The sequence below is a fragment of the Panulirus ornatus genome, chromosome 41, assembly GCF_036320965.1.
Source record: "Panulirus ornatus isolate Po-2019 chromosome 41, ASM3632096v1, whole genome shotgun sequence".
In the NCBI taxonomy this organism is placed as follows: domain Eukaryota; kingdom Metazoa; phylum Arthropoda; class Malacostraca; order Decapoda; family Palinuridae; genus Panulirus; species Panulirus ornatus.
The window spans coordinates 21,462,507-21,482,062 of record NC_092264.1 but is presented as its reverse complement, the minus strand read 5'-3'; the positions used below and the strand labels follow the sequence as shown (position 1 = coordinate 21,482,062).

The window sequence follows — 19,556 nt, the reverse complement described above, 5'->3', positions numbered from 1 at the left end:
GGGACTTGTACTGACACCTAATACGTCAGCAGTTGTGTAAGGGGACTTGTACTGACACCTAATACGTCAGCAGTCGTGTTGAGGACTGGTACTGACACCTTGAGTCACAAGACCAAGAGTCAAGGTAGTACAGTGGTGTAAAGCGGGTCCAGTGTATTGGTGGTGATGTAGGCGAGTATCAAGCCCCATGTAAAGTGGGTCCAGTATATAGGTGGTGATGTAGTCGAGTATCAAGCCCCGTGTAAAGTGGGTCCAGTATATAGGTGGTGATGTAGGCAAGTATCAAGCCCCGTGTAAAGCGGGTCCAGTATATAGGTGGTGATGTAGGCGAGTATCAAGCCCCGTGTAAAGCGGGTCCAGTATATAGGTGATGATGTAGGCGAGTATCAAGTCCTGTGTAAAGCGGGTCCAGAATATAGGTGGTGATGTAGGCGAGTATCAAGCCCCGTGTAAAGTGGGTCCAGTATATAGGTGGTGATGTAGGTGAGTATCAAGCCCCGTGTAAAGTGAGTCCAGTATATAGGTGGTGATGTAGGCGAGTATCAAGCCTCGTGTAAAGCGGGTCCAGTATATAGGTGGTGATGTAGGCGAGTATCAAGCCTTGTGTAAAGTGGGTCCAGTATATAGGTGGTGATGTAGGCGAGTATCAAGCCCTGTGTAAAGTGGGTCCAGTATATAGGTGGTGATGTAGGCGAGTATCAAGCCCCGTGTAAAGCGGGTCCAGTATATAGGTGGTGATGTAGGCGAGTATCAAGCCTCGTGTAAAGTGGGTCCAGTATATAGGTTGTGATGTAGGCAAGTATCAAGCCCCATGTAAAGTGGGTCCAGTATATAGCTGGTGATGTAGGCGAGTATCAAGCCTCATGTAAAGCGGGTCCAGTATATAGGTGGTGATGTAGGTGAGTATCAAGCCCCGTGTAAAGTGGGTCCAGTATATAGGTGGTGATGTAGGCGAGTATCAAGCCTCGTGTAAAGCGGGTCCAGTATATAGGTGGTGATGTAGGCAAGTATCAAGCCTCGTGTAAAGCGGGTCCAGTATATAGGTAGTGATGTAGGCGAGTATCAAGCCCCATGTAAAGCGGGTCCAGTATATAGATGGTAATGTAGGCGAGTATCAAGCCCCGTGTAAAGCGGGTCCAGTATATAGGTGGTGATGTAGGTGAGTATCAAGCCTCGTGTAAAGTGGGTCCAGTATATAGGTGGTGATGTACGCAAGTATCAAGCCCCATGTAAAGTGGGTCCAGTATATAGGTGGTGATGTAGGCAAGTATCAAGCCCCATGTACAGCGGGTCCAGTATATAGGTGGTGATGTAGGCGAGTATCAAGCCCTGTGTAAAGCAGGTCCAGTATATAGGTGGTGATGTAGGCGAGCATCAAGCCCCGTGTAAAGTGGGTCCATTATATAGGTGGTGATGTAGGCGAGTATCAAGCCCTGTGTAAAGCGGGTCCAGTATATAGGTGGTGATGTAGGCGAGTATCAAGCCCAGTGTAAAGTGGGTCCAGTATATAGGTGGTGATGTAGGCGAGTATCAAGCCCCATGTAAAGCGGGTCCAGTATATAGGTGGTGATGTAGGCGAGTATCAAGCCCCATGTAAAGTGGGTCCAGTATATAGGTGGTGATGTAGGCAAGTATCAAGCCTCGTGTAAAGCGGGTCCAGTATATAGGTGGTGATCTAGGTGAGTATCAAGCCCCATGTACAGAGGGTCCAGTATATAGGTGGTGATGTAGGCGAGTATCAAGCCCCGTGTAAAGCGGGTCCAGTATATAGGTGGTGATGTAGGCGAGTATCAAGCCTCGTGTAAAGCGGGTCCAGTATATAGGTGGTGATGTAGGCGAGTATCAAGCCTTGTGTAAAGTGGGTCCAGTATATAGGTGGTGATGTAGGCGAGTATCAAGCCCTGTGTAAAGTGGGTCCAGTATATAGGTGGTGATGTAGGTGAGTATCAAGCCCCGTGTAAAGTGGGTCCAGTATATAGGTGGTGATGTAGGTGAGTATCAAGCCTCGTGTAAAGCGGGTCCAGTATATAGGTGGTGATGTAGGCAAGTATCAAGCCTCGATCAAAGCGGGTCCAGTATATAGGTGATGTAGGCGAGTATCAAGCCCCGTGTAAAGTGGGTCCAGTATATAGGTGGTGATGTAGGCGAGTATCAAGCCCCATGAAAAGTGGGTCCAGTATATAGGTGGTGATGTAGGCAAGTATCAAGCCCAGTGTAAAGTGGGTCCAGTATATAGGTGGTGATGTAGGCGAGTATCAAGCCCCGTGCAAAGCGGGTCCAGTATATAGGTGGTGATGTAGGCGAGTATCAAGCCTTGTGTAAAGGGGTCCAGTATATAGCTGGTGATGTAGGCAAGTATCAAGCCTCGTGTAAAGTGGGTCCAGTATATAGGTGGTGATGTAGGCAAGTATCAAGCCCCGTGAAAAGTGGGTCCAGTATATAGGTGGTGATGTAGGCGAGTATCAAGCCCCGTGTAAAGTGGGTCCAGTATATAGGTGGTGATGTAGGCGAGTATCAAGCCTCGTGTAAAGCGGGTCCAGTATATATGTGATGTAGGCGAGTATCAAGCCCCATGTAAAGTGGGTCCAGTATATAGGTGGTGATGTAGGCGAGTATCAAGCCCTGTGTAAAGTGGGTCCAGTATATAGGTGGTGATGTAGGCTAGTATCAAGCCCCATGTAAAGCAGGTCCAGTATATAGGTGGTGATGTAGGCGAGTATCAAGCCCCATGAAAAGTGGGTCCAGTATATAGGTGGTGATGTAGGCAAGTTTCAAGCCCTGTGTAAAGCGTATCCAGTATATAGGTGGTGATGTAGGCGAGTATCAAGCCCCGTGTAAAGTGGGTCCAGTATATAGGTGGTGATGTAGGCGAGTATCAAGCCCTGTGTAAAGCGGGTCCAGTATATAGGTGGTGATGTAGGCGAGTATCAAGCCCCGTGTAAAGCGGGTCCAGTATATAGGTGGTGATGTAGGCGAGTATCAAGCCCCGTGTAAAGTGGGTCCAGTATATAGGTTGTGATGTAGGCAAGTATCAAGCCTCGTGTAAAGTGGGTCCAGTATATAGGTGGTGATGTACGCGAGTATCAAGCCCCATGTAAAGTGGGTCCAGTATATAGGTGGTGATGTAGGCAAGTATCAAGCCTCGTGTAAAGCGGGTCCAGTATATAGGTGGTGATCTAGGTGAGTATCAAGCCCCATGTACAGCGTGTCCAGTATATAGGTGGTGATGTAGGCGAGTATCAAGCCCCGTGTAAAGCGGGTCCAGTATATAGGTGGTGATGTAGGCGAGTATCAAGCCTCGTGTAAAGCGGGTCCAGTATATAGGTGGTGATGTAGGCGAGTATCAAGCCTTGTGTAAAGTGGGTCCAGTATATAGGTGGTGATGTAGGCGAGTATCAAGCCCTGTGTAAAGTGGGTCCAGTATATAGGTGGTGATGTAGGTGAGTATCAAGCCCCGTGTAAAGTGGGTCCAGTATATAGGTGGTGATGTAGGTGAGTATCAAGCCTCGTGTAAAGCGGGTCCAGTATATAGGTGGTGATGTAGGCAAGTATCAAGCCTCGATCAAAGCGGGTCCAGTATATAGGTGGTGATGTAGGCGAGTGTCAAGCCCTGTGTAAAGTGGGTCCAGTATATAGGTGGTGATGTAGGCGAGTATCAAGCCCCATGTAAAGCGGGTCCAGTATATAGGTGGTGATGTAGGCGAGTATCTAGCCCCGTGTAAAGTGAGTCCAGTATATAGGTGGTGATGTAACCGAGTATCAAGCCCCGTGTAAAGTGGGTCCAGTATATAGGTGGTGATGTAGGCGAGCATCAAGCCCCGTGTAAAGCGGGTCCAGTATACAGGTGGTGATGTAGGCGAGTATCAAGCCCCGTATAAAGTGGGTCCAGTATATAGGTGGTGATGTAGGTGAGTATCAAGCCCCGTGTAAAGTGGGTCCAGTATATAGGTGGTGATGTAGGTGAGTATCAAGCCCCGTGTAAAGTGGGGCCAGTATATAGGTGGTGATGTAGGTGAATGTCAAGCCCCGTGTAAAGTGGGTCCAGTATATAGGTGGTGATGTAGGCGAGTATCAAGCCCCGTGTAAAGCGGGTCCAGTGTATAGGTGGTGATGTAGGCGAGTATCAAGCCCCGTGTGAAGCGGGTCTAGTATATAGGTGGTGATGTAGGCGAGTATCAAGCCCCATGTAAAGTGGGACCAATATATACGTGGTGATGTAGGCGAGTATCAAGCCCCGTGTAAAGTGGGTCCAGTATATAGGTGGTGATGTCGGCGAGTATCAAGCCCCGTGTAAAGCGGGTCAAGTATATAGGTGGTGATGTAGGCGAGTATCAAGCCCCGTGTAAAGCGGGTCCAGTATATAGGTGGTGATGTAGGCAAGTATCAAGCCTCGTGCTAAGTGGGTCCAGTAAATAGGTGGTGATGTAGGCGAGTATCAAGCCTCGCGTAAAGCGGGTCCAGTATATAGGTGGTGATGTAGGCAAGTATCAAGCCCCATGTAAAGCGGGTCCAGTATATAGGTGGTGATGTAGGCAAGTATCAAGCCCCGTGTAAAGCGGGTCCAGTATATAGGTGGTGATGTAGGTGAGTATCAAGCCTCGTGTAAAGTGGGTCCAGTATATAGGTGGTGATTTAGGCGAGTTTCAAGCCCCATGTAAAGCGGGTCCAGTATATAGGTGGCGATGTAGGTGAGTATCAAGCCTCGTATAAAGCGGGTCCAGTATATAGGTGGTGATGTAGGCGAGTATCAAGCCTCGTGTAAAGCGGGTCCAGTATATAGGTGGTGATGTAGGCGAGTATCAAGCCCCGTGTAAAGTGGGTCCAGTATATAGGTGGTGATGTAGGCGAGTATCAAGCCTCGTGTAAGGCGGGTCCAGTATATAGGTGGTGATGTAGGCAAGTATCAAGCCTCGTGTAAAGCGGGTCCAGTATATAGGTAGTGATGTAGGCGAGTATCAAGCCCCATGTAAAGCGGGTCCAGTATATAGGTGGTGATGTAGGCGAGTATCAAGCCCCGTGTAAAGCGGGTCCAGTATATAGGTGGTGATGTAGGCGAGTATCAAGCCTCATGTAAAGTGGGTCCAGTATATAGGTGGTGAATTAGGCGAGTATCAAGCCCCATGTAAAGCGGGTCCAGTATATAGGTGGTGATGTAGGCAAGTATCAAGCCTCGTGTAAATCGGGTCCAGTATATAGGTAGTGATGTAGGCGAGTATCAAGCCCCATGTAAAGTGGGTCCAGTATATTGGTGGTGATGTAGGCGAGTATCAAGCCTCGTGTAAAGCGGGTCCAGTATATAGGCGGTGATGTAGGCGAGTATCAAGCCCCGTGTAAAGCGGGTCCAGTATATAGGTGGTGATGTAGGCGAGTATCAAGCCCCGTGTAACGTGGGTCCAGTATATAGGTGGTGATGTATGCGAGTATCAAGCCCCGTGTAAAGCGGGTCCAGTATATAGGTGGTGATGTAGGCGAGTATCAAGCCCCGTGTAAAGTGCGTCCAGTATATAGGTGGTGATGTAGGCGAGTATCAAGCCCCGTGTAAAGTGGGTCCAGTATATAGGTGGTGATGTAGGCGAGTATCAAGCCCCGTGTAAAGTGGGTCCAGTATATAGGTGGTGATGTAGGCGAGTATCAAGCCCCGTGTAAAGCGGATCCAGTATATAGGTGGTGATGTAGGCTAGTATCAAGCCCCGTGTAAAGCGGTTCCAGTATATAGGTGGTGATGTAGGCGAGTATCAAGCCCCGTGTAAAGCGGATCCAGTATATAGGTGGTGATGTAGGCTAGTATCAAGCCCCGTGTAAAGTGGGTCCAGTATATAGGTGGTGATGTAGCCTAGTATAAAGCCCCATGTAAAGCGGGTCCAGTATATAGGTGGTGATGTAGGCGAGTATCAAGCCCCGTGTAAAGCAGTTCCAGTATATAGGTGGTGATGTAGGCGAGAATCAAGCCCCATGTTAAGCGGGTCCAGTATATAGGTGGTGATGTAGGCGAGTATCAAGCCCCATGTAAAGCGGATCCAGTATATAGGTGGTGATGTAGGCTAGTATCAAGCCCCTTGTAAAGTGGGTCCAGTATATAGGTGGTGATGTAGGCGAGTATCAAGCCCCGTGTAAAGCGGGTCCAGTATATAGGTGGTGATGTAGGCGAGTATCAAGCCCCGTGTAAAGTGGGTCCAGTATATAGGTGGTGATGTAGGCGAGTATCAAGCCCCGTGTAAAGTGGGTCCAGTATATAGGTGGTGATGTAGGCGAGTATCAAGCCCCGTGTAAAGTGGGTCCAGTATATAGGTGGTGATGTAGGCGAGTATCAAGCCCCGTGTAAAGTGGGTCCAGTATATAGGTGGTGATGTAGGCGAGTATCAAGCCCCGTGTAAAGTGGGTCCAGTATATAGGTGGTGATGTAGGCGAGTATCAAGCCCCGTGTAAAGTGGGTCCAGTATATAGGTGGTGATGTAGGCGAGTATCAAGCCCCGTGTAAAGTGGGTCCAGTATATAGGTGGTGATGTAGGCGAGTATCAAGCCCCGTGTAAAGTGGGTCCAGTATATAGGTGGTGATGTAGGCGAGTATCAAGCCCCGTGTAAAGTGGGTCCAGTATATAGGTGGTGATGTAGGCGAGTATCAAGCCCCGTGTAAAGTGGGTCCAGTATATAGGTGGTGATGTAGGCGAGTATCAAGCCCCGTGTAAAGTGGGTCCAGTATATAGGTGGTGATGTAGGCGAGTATCAAGCCCCGTGTAAAGTGGGTCCAGTATATAGGTGGTGATGTAGGCGAGTATCAAGCCCCGTGTAAAGTGGGTCCAGTATATAGGTGGTGATGTAGGCGAGTATCAAGCCCGTGTAAAGTGGGTCCAGTATATAGGTGGTGATGTAGGCGAGTATCAAGCCCCGTGTAAAGTGGGTCCAGTATATAGGTGGTGATGTAGGCGAGTATCAAGCCCCGTGTAAAGTGGGTCCAGTATATAGGTGGTGATGTAGGCGAGTATCAAGCCCCGTGTAAAGTGGGTCCAGTATATAGGTGGTGATGTAGGCGAGTATCAAGCCCCGTGTAAAGTGGGTCCAGTATATAGGTGGTGATGTAGGCGAGTATCAAGCCTCGTGTAAAGTGGGTCCAGTATATAGGTGGTGATGTAGGCGAGTATCAAGCCTCATGTAAAGTGGGTCCAGTATATAGGTGGTGATGTAGGCGAGTATCAAGCCCCATGTAAAGTGGGTCCAGTATATAGGTGGTGATGTAGGCGAGTATCAAGCCTCGTGTAAAGTGGGTCCAGTATATAGGTGGTGATGTAGGCGAGTATCAAGCCCATGTAAAGTGGGTCCAGTATATAGGTGGTGATGTAGGCGAGTATCAAGCCCCATGTAAAGTGGGTCCAGTATATAGGTGGTGATGTAGGTGAGTATCAAGCCCCGTGTAAAGTGGGTCCAGTATATAGGTGGTGATGTAGGCGAGTATCAAGCCTCATGTAAAGTGGGTCCAGTATATAGGTGGTGATGTAGGCGAGTATCAAGCCCCATGTAAAGTGGGTCCAGTATATAGGTGGTGATGTAGGCGAGTATCAAGCCTCATGTAAAGTGGGTCCAGTATATAGGTGGTGATGTAGGCGAGTATCAAGCCCAGTGTAAAGTGGGTCCAGTATATAGGTGGTGATGTAGGCGAGTATCAAGCCCCATGTAAAGTGGGTCCAGTATATAGGTGGTGATGTAGGCGAGTATCAAGCCTCGTGTAAAGTGGGTCCAGTATATAGGTGGTGATGTAGGCGAGTATCAAGCCCCATGTAAAGTGGGTCCAGTATATAGGTGGTGATGTAGGCGAGTATCAAGCCCCATGTAAAGTGGGTCCAGTATATAGGTGGTGATGTAGGCGAGTATCAAGCCCCATGTAAAGTGGGTCCAGTATATAGGTGGTGATGTAGGTGAGTATCAAGCCCCATGTAAAGTGGGTCCAGTATATAGGTGGTGATGTAGGCGAGTATCAAGCCCCATGTAAAGTGGGTCCAGTATATAGGTGGTGATGTAGGCGAGTATCAAGCCTCGTGTAAAGTGGGTCCAGTATATAGGTGGTGATGTAGGCGAGTATCAAGCCCCATGTAAAGTGAGTCCAGTATATAGGTGGTGATGTAGGCGAGTATCAAGCCCCGTGTAAAGTGGGTCCAGTATATAGGAAGTGATGTAGGCAAGTATCAAGCCTCATGTAAAGTGGGTCCAGTATTTAGGTGGTGATGTAGGCGAGTATCAAGCCTCGTGTAAAGTGGGTCCAGTATATAGGTGGTGATGTAGGCGAGTATCAAGCCCCATGTAAAGTGGGTCCAGTATATAGGTGGTGATGTAGGCAAGTATCAAGCCTTGTGTAAAGTGGGTCCAGTATATAGGTGGTGATGTAGGTGAGTATCAAGCCCCATGTAAAGTGGGTCCAGTATATAGGTGGTGATGTAGGTGAGTATCAAGCCCCGTGTAAAGCGGGTCCAGTATATAGGTGGTGATGTAGGTGAGTATCAAGCCTCATGTAAAGTGGGTCCAGTATATAGGTGGTGATGTAGGCGAGTATCAAGCCTCGTGTAAAGTGGGTCCAGTATATAGGTGGTGATGTAGGTGAGTATCAAGCCCCATGTAAAGTGGGTCCAGTATATAGGTGGTGATGTAGGTGAGTATCAAGCCCCATGTAAAGTGGGTCCAGTATATAGGTGGTGATGTAGGTGAGTATCAAGCCCCATGTAAAGTGGGTCCAGTATATAGGTGGTGATGTAGGTGAGTATCAAGCCCCATGTAAAGTGGGTCCAGTATATAGGTGGTGATGTAGGCGAGTATCAAGCCTTGTGTAAAGTGGGTCCAGTATATAGGTGGTGATGTAGGCGAGTATCAAGCCTCGTGTAAAGTGGGTCCAGTATATAGGTGGTGATGTAGGCGAGTATCAAGCCCCATGTAAAGTGGGTGCAGTATATAGGTGGTGATGTAGGTGAGTATCAAGCCCCATGTAAAGTGGGTCCAGTATATAGGTGGTGATGTAGGCGAGTATCAAGCCTTGTGTAAAGTGGGTCCAGTATATAGGTGGTGATCTAGGTGAGTATCAAGCCCCATGTAAAGTGGGTCCAGTATATAGGTGGTGATGTAGGCGAGTATCAAGCCTCGTGTAAAGTGGGTCCAGTATATAGGTGGTGATGTAGGCGAGTATCAAGCCCCGTGTAAAGTGGGTCCAGTATATAGGTGGTGATGTAGGCGAGTATCAAGCCTCATGTAAAGTGGGTCCAGTATATAGGTGGTGATGTAGGCGAGTATCAAGCCCGTGTAAAGTGGGTCCAGTATATAGGTGGTGATGTAGGCGAGTATCAAGCCCCATGTAAAGTGGGTCCAGTATATAGGTGGTGATGTAGGCGAGTATCAAGCCTCATGTAAAGTGGGTCCAGTATATAGGTGGTGATGTAGGCGAGTATCAAGCCCCATGTAAAGTGGGTCCAGTATATAGGTGGTGATGTAGGCGAGTATCAAGCCCCATGTAAAGCGGGTCCAGTATATAGGTGGTGATGTAGGCGAGTATCAAGCCCCATGTAACCTCTGGACTGAGGTTACCTCCGTAAGAGCGGCTCCTTGTCTCATGGTAAGAGGTAGTTCATGGAATAACACTAATAACACATTGTGACGTGCCAAGACTTGATACTCACTGCTGTGTCACCAGGTGAACACAGTCTGACACTGTGTGAGCTTACTCTCACCACAGTACATTCCACGCTATTTATCTTGAATGATAAACCTTTCATCTTGATAGCAGGCCATATATATATATATATATATATATATATATATATATATATATATATATATATATATATATATATATATATATATATATATATATATATTCTTTTTCTTTCATACTATCCGCTATTTCCCGCGTCAGCGAGGCAGCGTTAAGAACAGAGGACTGGGCCTCTGAGGAAGCATCCTCATTCAGCCCCCTTCTCTGTTCCTTCCTTTGGAAAAAAAAAAAAAAAAAAAAGGATTTCCAGCCCCCCGCTCCCTTCCCTTTTAGTCGCCTTCTACGACACGCAGGGAATACGTGGGAAGTATTCTTCATCCCTTATCCCCAGGGATAAAATATATATATATATATATATGTATATATATATATATATATATATATATATATATATATATATATATATATATATGATGTCATTGTCACAGATCAAGACTAAAAATAATGTTTCTTCGTGTGAAATTGCAAGACTGTATGTGTGGAGAGAAAAGTATGATCATTGAACTGATTATACTGAACTGAAGAGCCTTCTCATGATGAGATATATTATTATTATTATTATTATTATTATTATTATTATTATTATTATTATTATCATAGTTTTCAACATGCACTACCCAAACATGCCCGGTGCATGATGGATGCAAATTAAAGATATAAGAAAAATAGAGAAAAAATTGATGAAGGCTCCACAGATGTTTGTAAAGGTAACTCTTATGGAGAATCATATTAAGCTGACAAGAAGAAAGAAAACATTGATGAAGCCTCCACGATTATATTAAGCTGACAAGAAAACTGCTCATCTTATTTGTTGCAGGGAAGCAGGCCTCATAAGTCACTATTACCGTTATCCATATAATATAACTTTGCCAAGTGCATGTCCAAACTTGTGTTTTATCCAGTTTTGTAGTTTTCATTTTGTTTGTTATCATTTTAGGTGTAAGGGCTGCGGTAGTTACAGTTTTATGATAGTTTACCAGATAATTATATAGTTTTCTATAAAAATATAAAGAGTCAAACCAAAGTATAAACTAGCGATGTTATGATCTAAATCTACATAGGTATTCAGTAAAGGTAACTTTTATATTACTATTCATACAGTTCCATAACTCGAATAATTTTTGATATTAATGATAAATGTTGTTTAGATCTCGCTTGATCAAGTGGTGATCAACTACGTTTGTAAACAAACTAGTATGGAGACAAGCAGCTAAGATGTAAGTTATATATCCTTATATATTGATGTAATCCTTAGGTCTTACATACTAATTATAAACTACAATTTGATATTAAGTTATATATCCTCATATATTGATGTCGTCCTTAGGTCTTAGATAATAATGATAAATTACAATTTGATATTAAGTTATATATCCTCATATATTGATGTCATCCTTAGGTCTTATATAATGATAATAAACTACAATTTAATATTATTATTAAGTTATATCTCATATATTGATGTATTCCTTGTGTCTTGTTTCATAAAAAACTACAATTTATTATTATTATTATTATTATTATAAGTCAGACATTACTATGTGTAGTAAAACCTTGGATAATACAACCGCCCTCAATGCATTATTGTTTCTCCTGATGTATTGTTGTAGTAATAGATCTTATCGTCAAGTAGACTGTTGTATTGTTGTAGTAATAGATCTTATCGTCAAGTAGACTATGAATAACAAAAGTTTGTTTGTCTAAACTTAATTATTATCTGGAGATCATCATCTCCAGACCCCAAGATTCAACACCACACTATTTTCTACCCACTTAGAAATTAATGTTATACAGAACAACGTCATCAAAATTCGTGTTATTTAGAACGTAAGTGGGAACACTGCTAGAGGCCCATGCAGGTTCTGTCCACCCTACAATCAACGGCCTGAACCCATAAATACATCCAACCTTCCTATAAAGCCTCACGTACTTCCACTACTATACCCGTCAACTTGTTCCATTACCATCTTCCGGGACCAATATTTACCCACATCAGCCATGAATATTTTTTCTTAATTTAAATCTGTTATTTCTTGTCCTCTTCGGTGGCACCATCATAAGAACTTTATTCATGTTACTTTTATGCCCTTCACCCAGTCATATCCCCCCCTGGCCCTCCTCCTCTTAGGTGAGTGTAGATTCAGGCTTTTTAACCTTTCTTCATGAGTGAGTCTCTAATTCCAGGGATCATTTTTGTCATTCACCTTTGTACTCTCTCTAAACAATGTATATCATCTGTATAGTATAAATCCCTTTCACATTGTTTTATCAATAGTAAATTGTCCAGTTTGTAATCAGTGTTCCTGTCTTTACCCACACTAAGTGTTGTGCATTTATCTACGCTGAATTCCATTTTCCATGTACGCGCCCATTCTGATAATCTGTTTAAGTCTCTTTGCAAATTCTATGAATTTTCATCTGAGTCAATTATGGGCCCTGTTTTTGTATCATTGCCAAATTTACTTAAGTTGCTGGTTGTTTCCATATCCAAATTGTTAATATATATAACCAAAGTGGTCCCAAGACTGACTCCTGAGGAACACGACTAGGCTACATTACCCCAGTCCAATGTAACTCCATTGATGCATACCCTCTGTTTTCTGTCAGTGAGCCATATCCTAATCCAGTTAAATAAACTACTCCAGATGCCATGTGCCACTATTTTTCTAAGCAGATGCTCTTGAGGTACTCTGTCCAAAGCCTTACTTAAGTATATAACTTACCCTGATCAACAGTTACAAATGCTTTATTAAAGAAGGAGAGAAGGTTACTGTGATATGACTTCCCTTATGTAAACCCATGTTGAGAATCCCTAGTGAGATGATGATTCTTCAAGTGTTCCCGGCTTTGGTCTGCAATAATTGATTTGAGAAATTTCCCCACAATATGATGTCAAGCTGACAGGATGATAATTAAAAGCAATGGATTTATCCCCTTTCATTAAGATGGGAACAGTATTTGCTGTTCTCCATTGCTTAGGAACTACGCCTGACTCCAGAGACTGTTTGAGCACTTCAAGTATTTTGTTTCTCTGGGAATAAGTTGATACAGTAGCAGTTAAACCAGTGATGTAATCCTCACTTGGGTCAAGTTGATACACTTGCAATTAAACCAATGATGTAATCCTCACTTGGGTCAAGTTGATACACTTGCAATTAAAGCAAAGATGTAATCCTCACTTGGGTCAGGTTGATACACTTGCAATTAAACCAATGATGTAATCCTCACTTGGGTCAAGTTGATACACTTGCAATTAAACCAATGATGTAATCCTCACTTGGGTCAAGTTGATACACTTGCAATTAAAGCAAAGATGTAATCCTCACTTGGGTCAGGTTGATACACTTGCAATTAAACCAATGATGTAATCCTCACTTGGGTCAGGTTGATACACTTGCAATTAAACCAATGATGTAATCCTCACTTGGGTCAAGTTGATACACTTGCAGTTAAGCCAATGATGTAATCCTCACTTGGGTCAAGTTGATACACTTGCAATTAAACCAGTGATGTAATCCTCACTTGGGTCAAGTTGATACACTTGCAATTAAACCAGTGATGTAATCCTCACTTGGGTCAAGTTGATACACTTGCAATTAAACCAGTGATGTAATCCTCACTTGGGTCAAGTTGATACACTTGCAATTAAACCAGTGATGTAATCCTCACTTGGGTCAGGTTGATACACTTGCAATTAAACCAATGATGTAATCCTCACTTAGGTCAGGTTGATACACTTGCAATTAAACCAATGATGTAATCCTCACTTCGGTCAGGTTGATACACTTGCAATTAAACCAGTGATGTAATCCTCACTTGGGTCAAGTTGATACACTTGCAAATTTAACCACCAATGATGTAATCCTCACTTGGGTCAAGTTGATACACTTGCAATTAAACCAATGATGTAATCCTCACTTGGGTCAGGTTGATACACTTGCCAATTAAACCAATGATGTAATCTCACTTGGGTCAGGTTGATACACTTGCAATTAAACCAGTGATGTAATCCTCACTTGGGTCAAGTTGATACACTTGCAGTTAAACCAATGATGTAATCCTCACTTGGGTCAGGTTGATACACTTGCAATTAAACCAATGATGTAATCCTCACTTGGGTCAAGTTGATACACTTGCAATTAAACCAATGATGTAATCCTCACTTGGGTCAGGTTGATACACTTGCAATTAAACCAATGATGTAATCCTCACTTGGGTCAGGTTGATACACTTGCAGTTAAACCAATGATGTAATTCCTCACTTGGGTCATGTTGATACACTTGCAATTAAACCAATGATGTAATCCTCACTTGGGTCAGGTCTGATACACTTGCAATTAAACCAGTGATGTAATCCTCACTTGGGTCAGTTGATACACTTGCAGTTAAACCAATGAGTAATCCTCCACTTGGGTCAGGTTGATACACTTGCATTAAACCAATGATGTCAAATCCTCACTTAGGGTCAGAATAATGATACACTTGTCAATTAAACCATGATGTAATCTCACTTGGGTCAAGTTGATACACTTGCAATTAAACCAATGATGTAATCCTCACTTGGGTCAGGTTGATACACTTGCAATTAAACCAATGATGTAATCCTCACTTGGGTCAGGTTGATACACTTGCAATTAAACCAATGATGTAATCCTCACTTGGGTCAGGTTGATACACTTGCAATTAAACCAATGATGTAATCCTATATTGGATCAAGTCAGCTTAATCTGCCACAAAGACAATGAGGGATGAAGCCATCTACTGACCATTTCATTTACTTAAGGGAAAGTTAACATAACAATTGTAGTTTGTCGGTGTAATAATGTCATTCATGAAATGTCAGAAGAATCATTTCAGCAAAATTATGGTAACTTCTGTACTTGGTAAACTCGTTGGAAACCATCAGTTGTGATAATTGTGTAACCCATGTATAAAGTTCTCAGTTTAGTGGCCTATGTATGATAGTACAACCATGTACAAGATCACCATATATACAGTTCTCAGCTTGGTGACCTATGTATGATGATACAACCATGTACAAGATCACCATATATACAGTTCTCAGTTTAGTGGCCTATGTATGATAGTACAACCATGTACAAGATCACCATATATACAGTTCTCAGCTTGGTGACCTATGTATGATAGTACAACCATATACAGGATCACCATGTATACAGTTCTCAGCTTGGTGCCCCATGTATGATAGTACAACCATGTACAAGATCACCATATATACAGTTCTCAGTTTAGTGGCCTATGTATGATAGTACAACCATGTACAAGATCACCATATATACAGTTCTCAGCTTGTTGACCTATGTATGATAGTACAACCATGTACAAGATCACCATATATACAGTTCTCAGCTTGGTGACCTATGTATGATAGTACAACCATGTACAAGATCACCATATATACAGTTCTCAGCTTGGTGCCCCATGTATGATAGTACAACCATGTACAAGATCACCATGTATACAGTTCTCAGCTTGGTGCCCCATGTATGATAGTACAACCATGTACAAGATCACCATGTATACAGTTCTCAGCTTGGTGCCCCATGTATGATGATACAACCATATACAAGATCACCATATATACAGTTCTCAGCTTGGTGCCCCATGTATGATAGTACAACCATGTACAAGATCACCATATATACAGTTCTCAGCTTGGTGACCTATGTATGATAGTACAACCATGTACAAGATCACCATATATACAGTTCTCAGCTTGGTGACCTATGTATGATAGTACAACCATGTACAAGATCACCATATATACAGTTCTCAGCTTGGTGACCCATGTATGATAGTACAACCATGTACAAGATCACCATATATACAGTTCTCAGCTTGGTGCCCCATGTATGATAATACAACCATGTACAAGATCACCATATATACAGTTCTCAGCTTGGTGCCCCATGTATGATAGTACAACCATGTACAAGATCACCATATATACAGTTCTCAGCTTGGTGACCTATGTATGATAGTACAACCATGTACAAGATCACCATATATACAGTTCTCAGCTTGGTGCCCCATGTCTGATAGTACAACCATGTACAGGATCACCATATATACAGTTCTCAGCTTGGTGACCTATGTATGATAGTACAACCATATACAGGATCACCATGTATACAGTTCTCAGCTTGGTGCCCCATGTATGATAATACAACCATGTACAAGATCACCATGTATACAGTCATTAGCTTGGTGCCCCATTTATGATGATACAACCATGTACAGGATCACCATGTATACAGTTTGCAGCTTGGTGTCCCATGTATGATGATACAACCATGTACAAGATCACCATGTGTACAGTTCTTAGCCTGGTGCCCCATTTATGATGTTACAACCATATACAAGATCACCATGTATACAGTTATCAGTTTGGTGCCCCATGTATGATAGTACAACCATGTACAAGATCACCATGTATACAGTTCTCAGCTTGTTGCCCCATGTATGATGGTACAACCATATAAAAAATCACCATGTATGCAGTTATCAGCTTGGTGCCCCATGTATGATAATACAACCATGTCCAGGATCACCATGTATACAGTTCTCAGCTTGTTGCCCCATGTATGATAATACAACCATGTACAAGTTCACCATGTATACAATTCTCAGCTTGGTGTCCCATGTATGGTAATACGTCTATGTGCAATATCACCACGTATACAGTTATCAGCTTGATGCTCCATGTATGATAATACAAATCTATGTGCAGGATCACCATGTATACAGTTCTCATCTTGGTGCCCTATGTATGATAATGCATCCATATACAGGATCACCATGTATACATTTCTCAGCTTGGTGCCCCATGTATGATAATACAACCATGTACTGGATCACCATGTATACAGTTATCAGCTTGGTGCCCCATGTATGATAATACATCTATTTACAGGATCACCATGTATACAGTTATCAGCTTGGTGCTCAAAGTATGATAATACATGTGTACAGGATCACCATAGTTACAGTTCCCAGCTTGGTGCCCTATGTATGACAGTATTGGTAGAATTTTAGAATATGATTGTGCATTTTGGAGAAGATTGAATTAAAGAAAATTGAGACTAATGTACTCCTTATATCGTGTATAGTTGATATAGAAGTTGGTTTAGAACTGCCTGACTCCATTAATTTAATGAATGGCTTTGAAGTAAAGGGAATTTGTAAAGTTAAAGCATTTATGATACCACAATTGAGATTATAATACATTTCTGGTACATTCTTTAAATAATAAATGAGTGGGAGAGATTCCTATACGTCCCAATGGCCCCATGTGACCGTCCTGCAGATAAAAAACTTTCTCCTGTGCATGTTTCGATTCTCATTAGCTTTTTGAAGTCTGTATGTCAGCACATGAATGAATCTATAATAGTATGAGATCTTGCCAGACAAGTCTAGGAATGCATATAATCCTTAATTATTTATGCATCCCATTCAGTCTGCCAAGCATTGTAAAGCTTGAATCCGTCTTAATCAGAATTTTACAAATACATTGGGTGAGTTCAGATGTGTGTATAGATTTTGGGATCTAATTGATGCTCATGAGATCCGTCCCACACAGGATCAAACTCTTACATCTCTAAAGATATCTGAAAACTTGCTGCTCACCTTTCAAACCTAACAAATCACGAGGCAGTGAAATGGTTATGATGATGAAACCAATATTGGATGCCAAAAGACAACAAGCATTAAAATAGAGAGGTGAGTTTGAATGGAGAAAAACTGGAGGAAGTGAAGTGCTTTAGATATCTGGGAGTGGATCTGTCAGCGGATGGAACCATGGAAGCGGAAGTGGATCATAGGGTGGGGGAGGGGGCGAAAATTTTGGGAGCCTTGAAAAATGTGTGGAAGTCGAGAACATTATCTCGGAAAGCAAAAATGGGTATGTTTGAGGGAATAGTGGTTCCAACAATGCTGTATGGTTGCGAGGCGTGGGCTATGGATAGAGATGTGCGCAGGAGGATGGATGTGCTGGAAATGAGATGTTTGAGGACAATGTGTGGTGTGAGGTGGTTTGATCGAGTAAGTAACGTAAGGGTAAGAGAGATGTGTGGAAATAAAAAGAGCGTGGTTGAGAGAGCAGAAGAGGGTGTTTTGAAATGGTTTGGGCACATGGAGAGAATGAGTGAGGAGAGATTGACCAAGAGGATATATGTGTCGGAGGTGGAGGGAACGAGGAGAAGAGGGAGACCAAATTGGAGGTGGAAAGATGGAGTGAAAAAGATTTTGTGTGATCGGGGCCTGAACATGCAGGAGGGTGAAAGGAGGGCAAGAATTAGAGTGAATTGGAGTCATGTGGTATACAGGGGTTGACGTGCTGTCAGTGGATTGAAGCAAGGCATGTGAAGCGTCTGGGGTAAACCATGGAAAGCTGTGTAGGTATGTATATTTGCGTGTGTGGACGTGTGTATGTACATGTGTATGGGGGGGGGGGGTTGGGCCATTTCTTTCGTCTGTTTCCTTGCGCTACCTCGCAAACGCGGGAGACAGCGACAAAGTATAAAAAAAAAAAAAAAAAAAAAAAAAAATGTTTATGTTTGTATATTTTTATTTTCTTTATTATTTTGCTTTGTCGCTGTCTCCCGCGTTAGCGAGGTAGCGCAAGGAAACAGACGAAAGAATGGCCCAACCCACCCACATACACATGTATATACATACACGTCCACACATGCAAATATACATACCTATACATCTCAGTGTACACACATATATATACACACACAGACATATACATATATACACATGTACATAATTCATACTGTCTGCCTTTATTTATTCCCATCGCCACCTTGCCACACATGGAATAACAATCCCCTCCCCCCTCATGTGTGCGAGGTAGCGCTAGGAAAAGACAACAAAGGCCCCATTTGTTCACACTCAGTCTCTAACTATCATGTAATAATGCACTGAAAATACAGCTCCCTTTCCACATCCAGGCCCCACAGAACTTTCCATGGTTTACCCCAAACGCTTCACATGCCCTGGTTCAATCCATTGACAGCACATAGACCCCGGTATACCACATCGTTCCAATTCACTCTATTCCTTGCTCACCTTTCACCCTCCTGCATGTTCAGGCCCCGATCACTCAGAATCTTTTTCACTCCATCTTACCACCTCCAATTTGGTCTCCCACTTCTCCTCGTTCCCTCCACCTCTGACACATATATCCTCTTGGTCAATCTTTCCTTACTCATCCTCTCCATGTGACCAAACCATTTCAAAACACCCTCTTCTGTTCTCTCAACCAGTTTCTTTTTATTTCCACACATCTCTTTTACCCTATTATTACTTACTCAATCAAACCACCTCACACCACATATTGTCCTCAAACATCTCATTTCCAGCACATCCACCCTCCTGCGCACAACTCTATCCATAGCCCACGCCTCGCAACCATACAACATTGTTGGAACCACTATTCCTTCAAACATAGCCATTTTTGCTTTCCGAGATAATGTTCTCGGCTTCCAAAAATTCTTCAAGGCTCCCAGAATTTTTGCCCCCTCCCCCACCCTATGATTCACTTCCGCTTCCATGGTTCCATCCACTCCCAGATATCTAAAACACTTTACTTCCTCCAGTTTTTCTCCATTCAAACTTACCTCCCAATTGACTTGACCCTCAACACTACTGTACCTAATAACCTTGCTGTTATTCACATTTACTCTTAACTTTCTTCTTTCACACATTTTACCAAACTCAGTCACCAGTTTCTGCAGTTTTCCACATGAATCAGCCACCAGCGCTGTATCATCAGTAAACAACA

The 19,556-nt window shown here is 43.1% G+C and overlaps 1 protein-coding gene across 1 annotated transcript in view; it reads left to right on the top strand.

Annotated features, from left to right (window-relative positions):
* The first annotated feature begins 10,826 nt into the window (after nt 1–10,826).
* The window catches only part of LOC139761754 (uncharacterized), a 55,379-nt gene continuing 46,649 nt past the window's right edge, over nt 10,827–19,556 (top strand). The window contains exon 1 of the mRNA XM_071686188.1: nt 10,827–10,965. Within this exon, the coding sequence (XP_071542289.1) occupies nt 10,964–10,965 (2 nt within the window). The 5' untranslated portion in view covers nt 10,827–10,963. The remainder of the gene's footprint in view (nt 10,966–19,556) is intronic.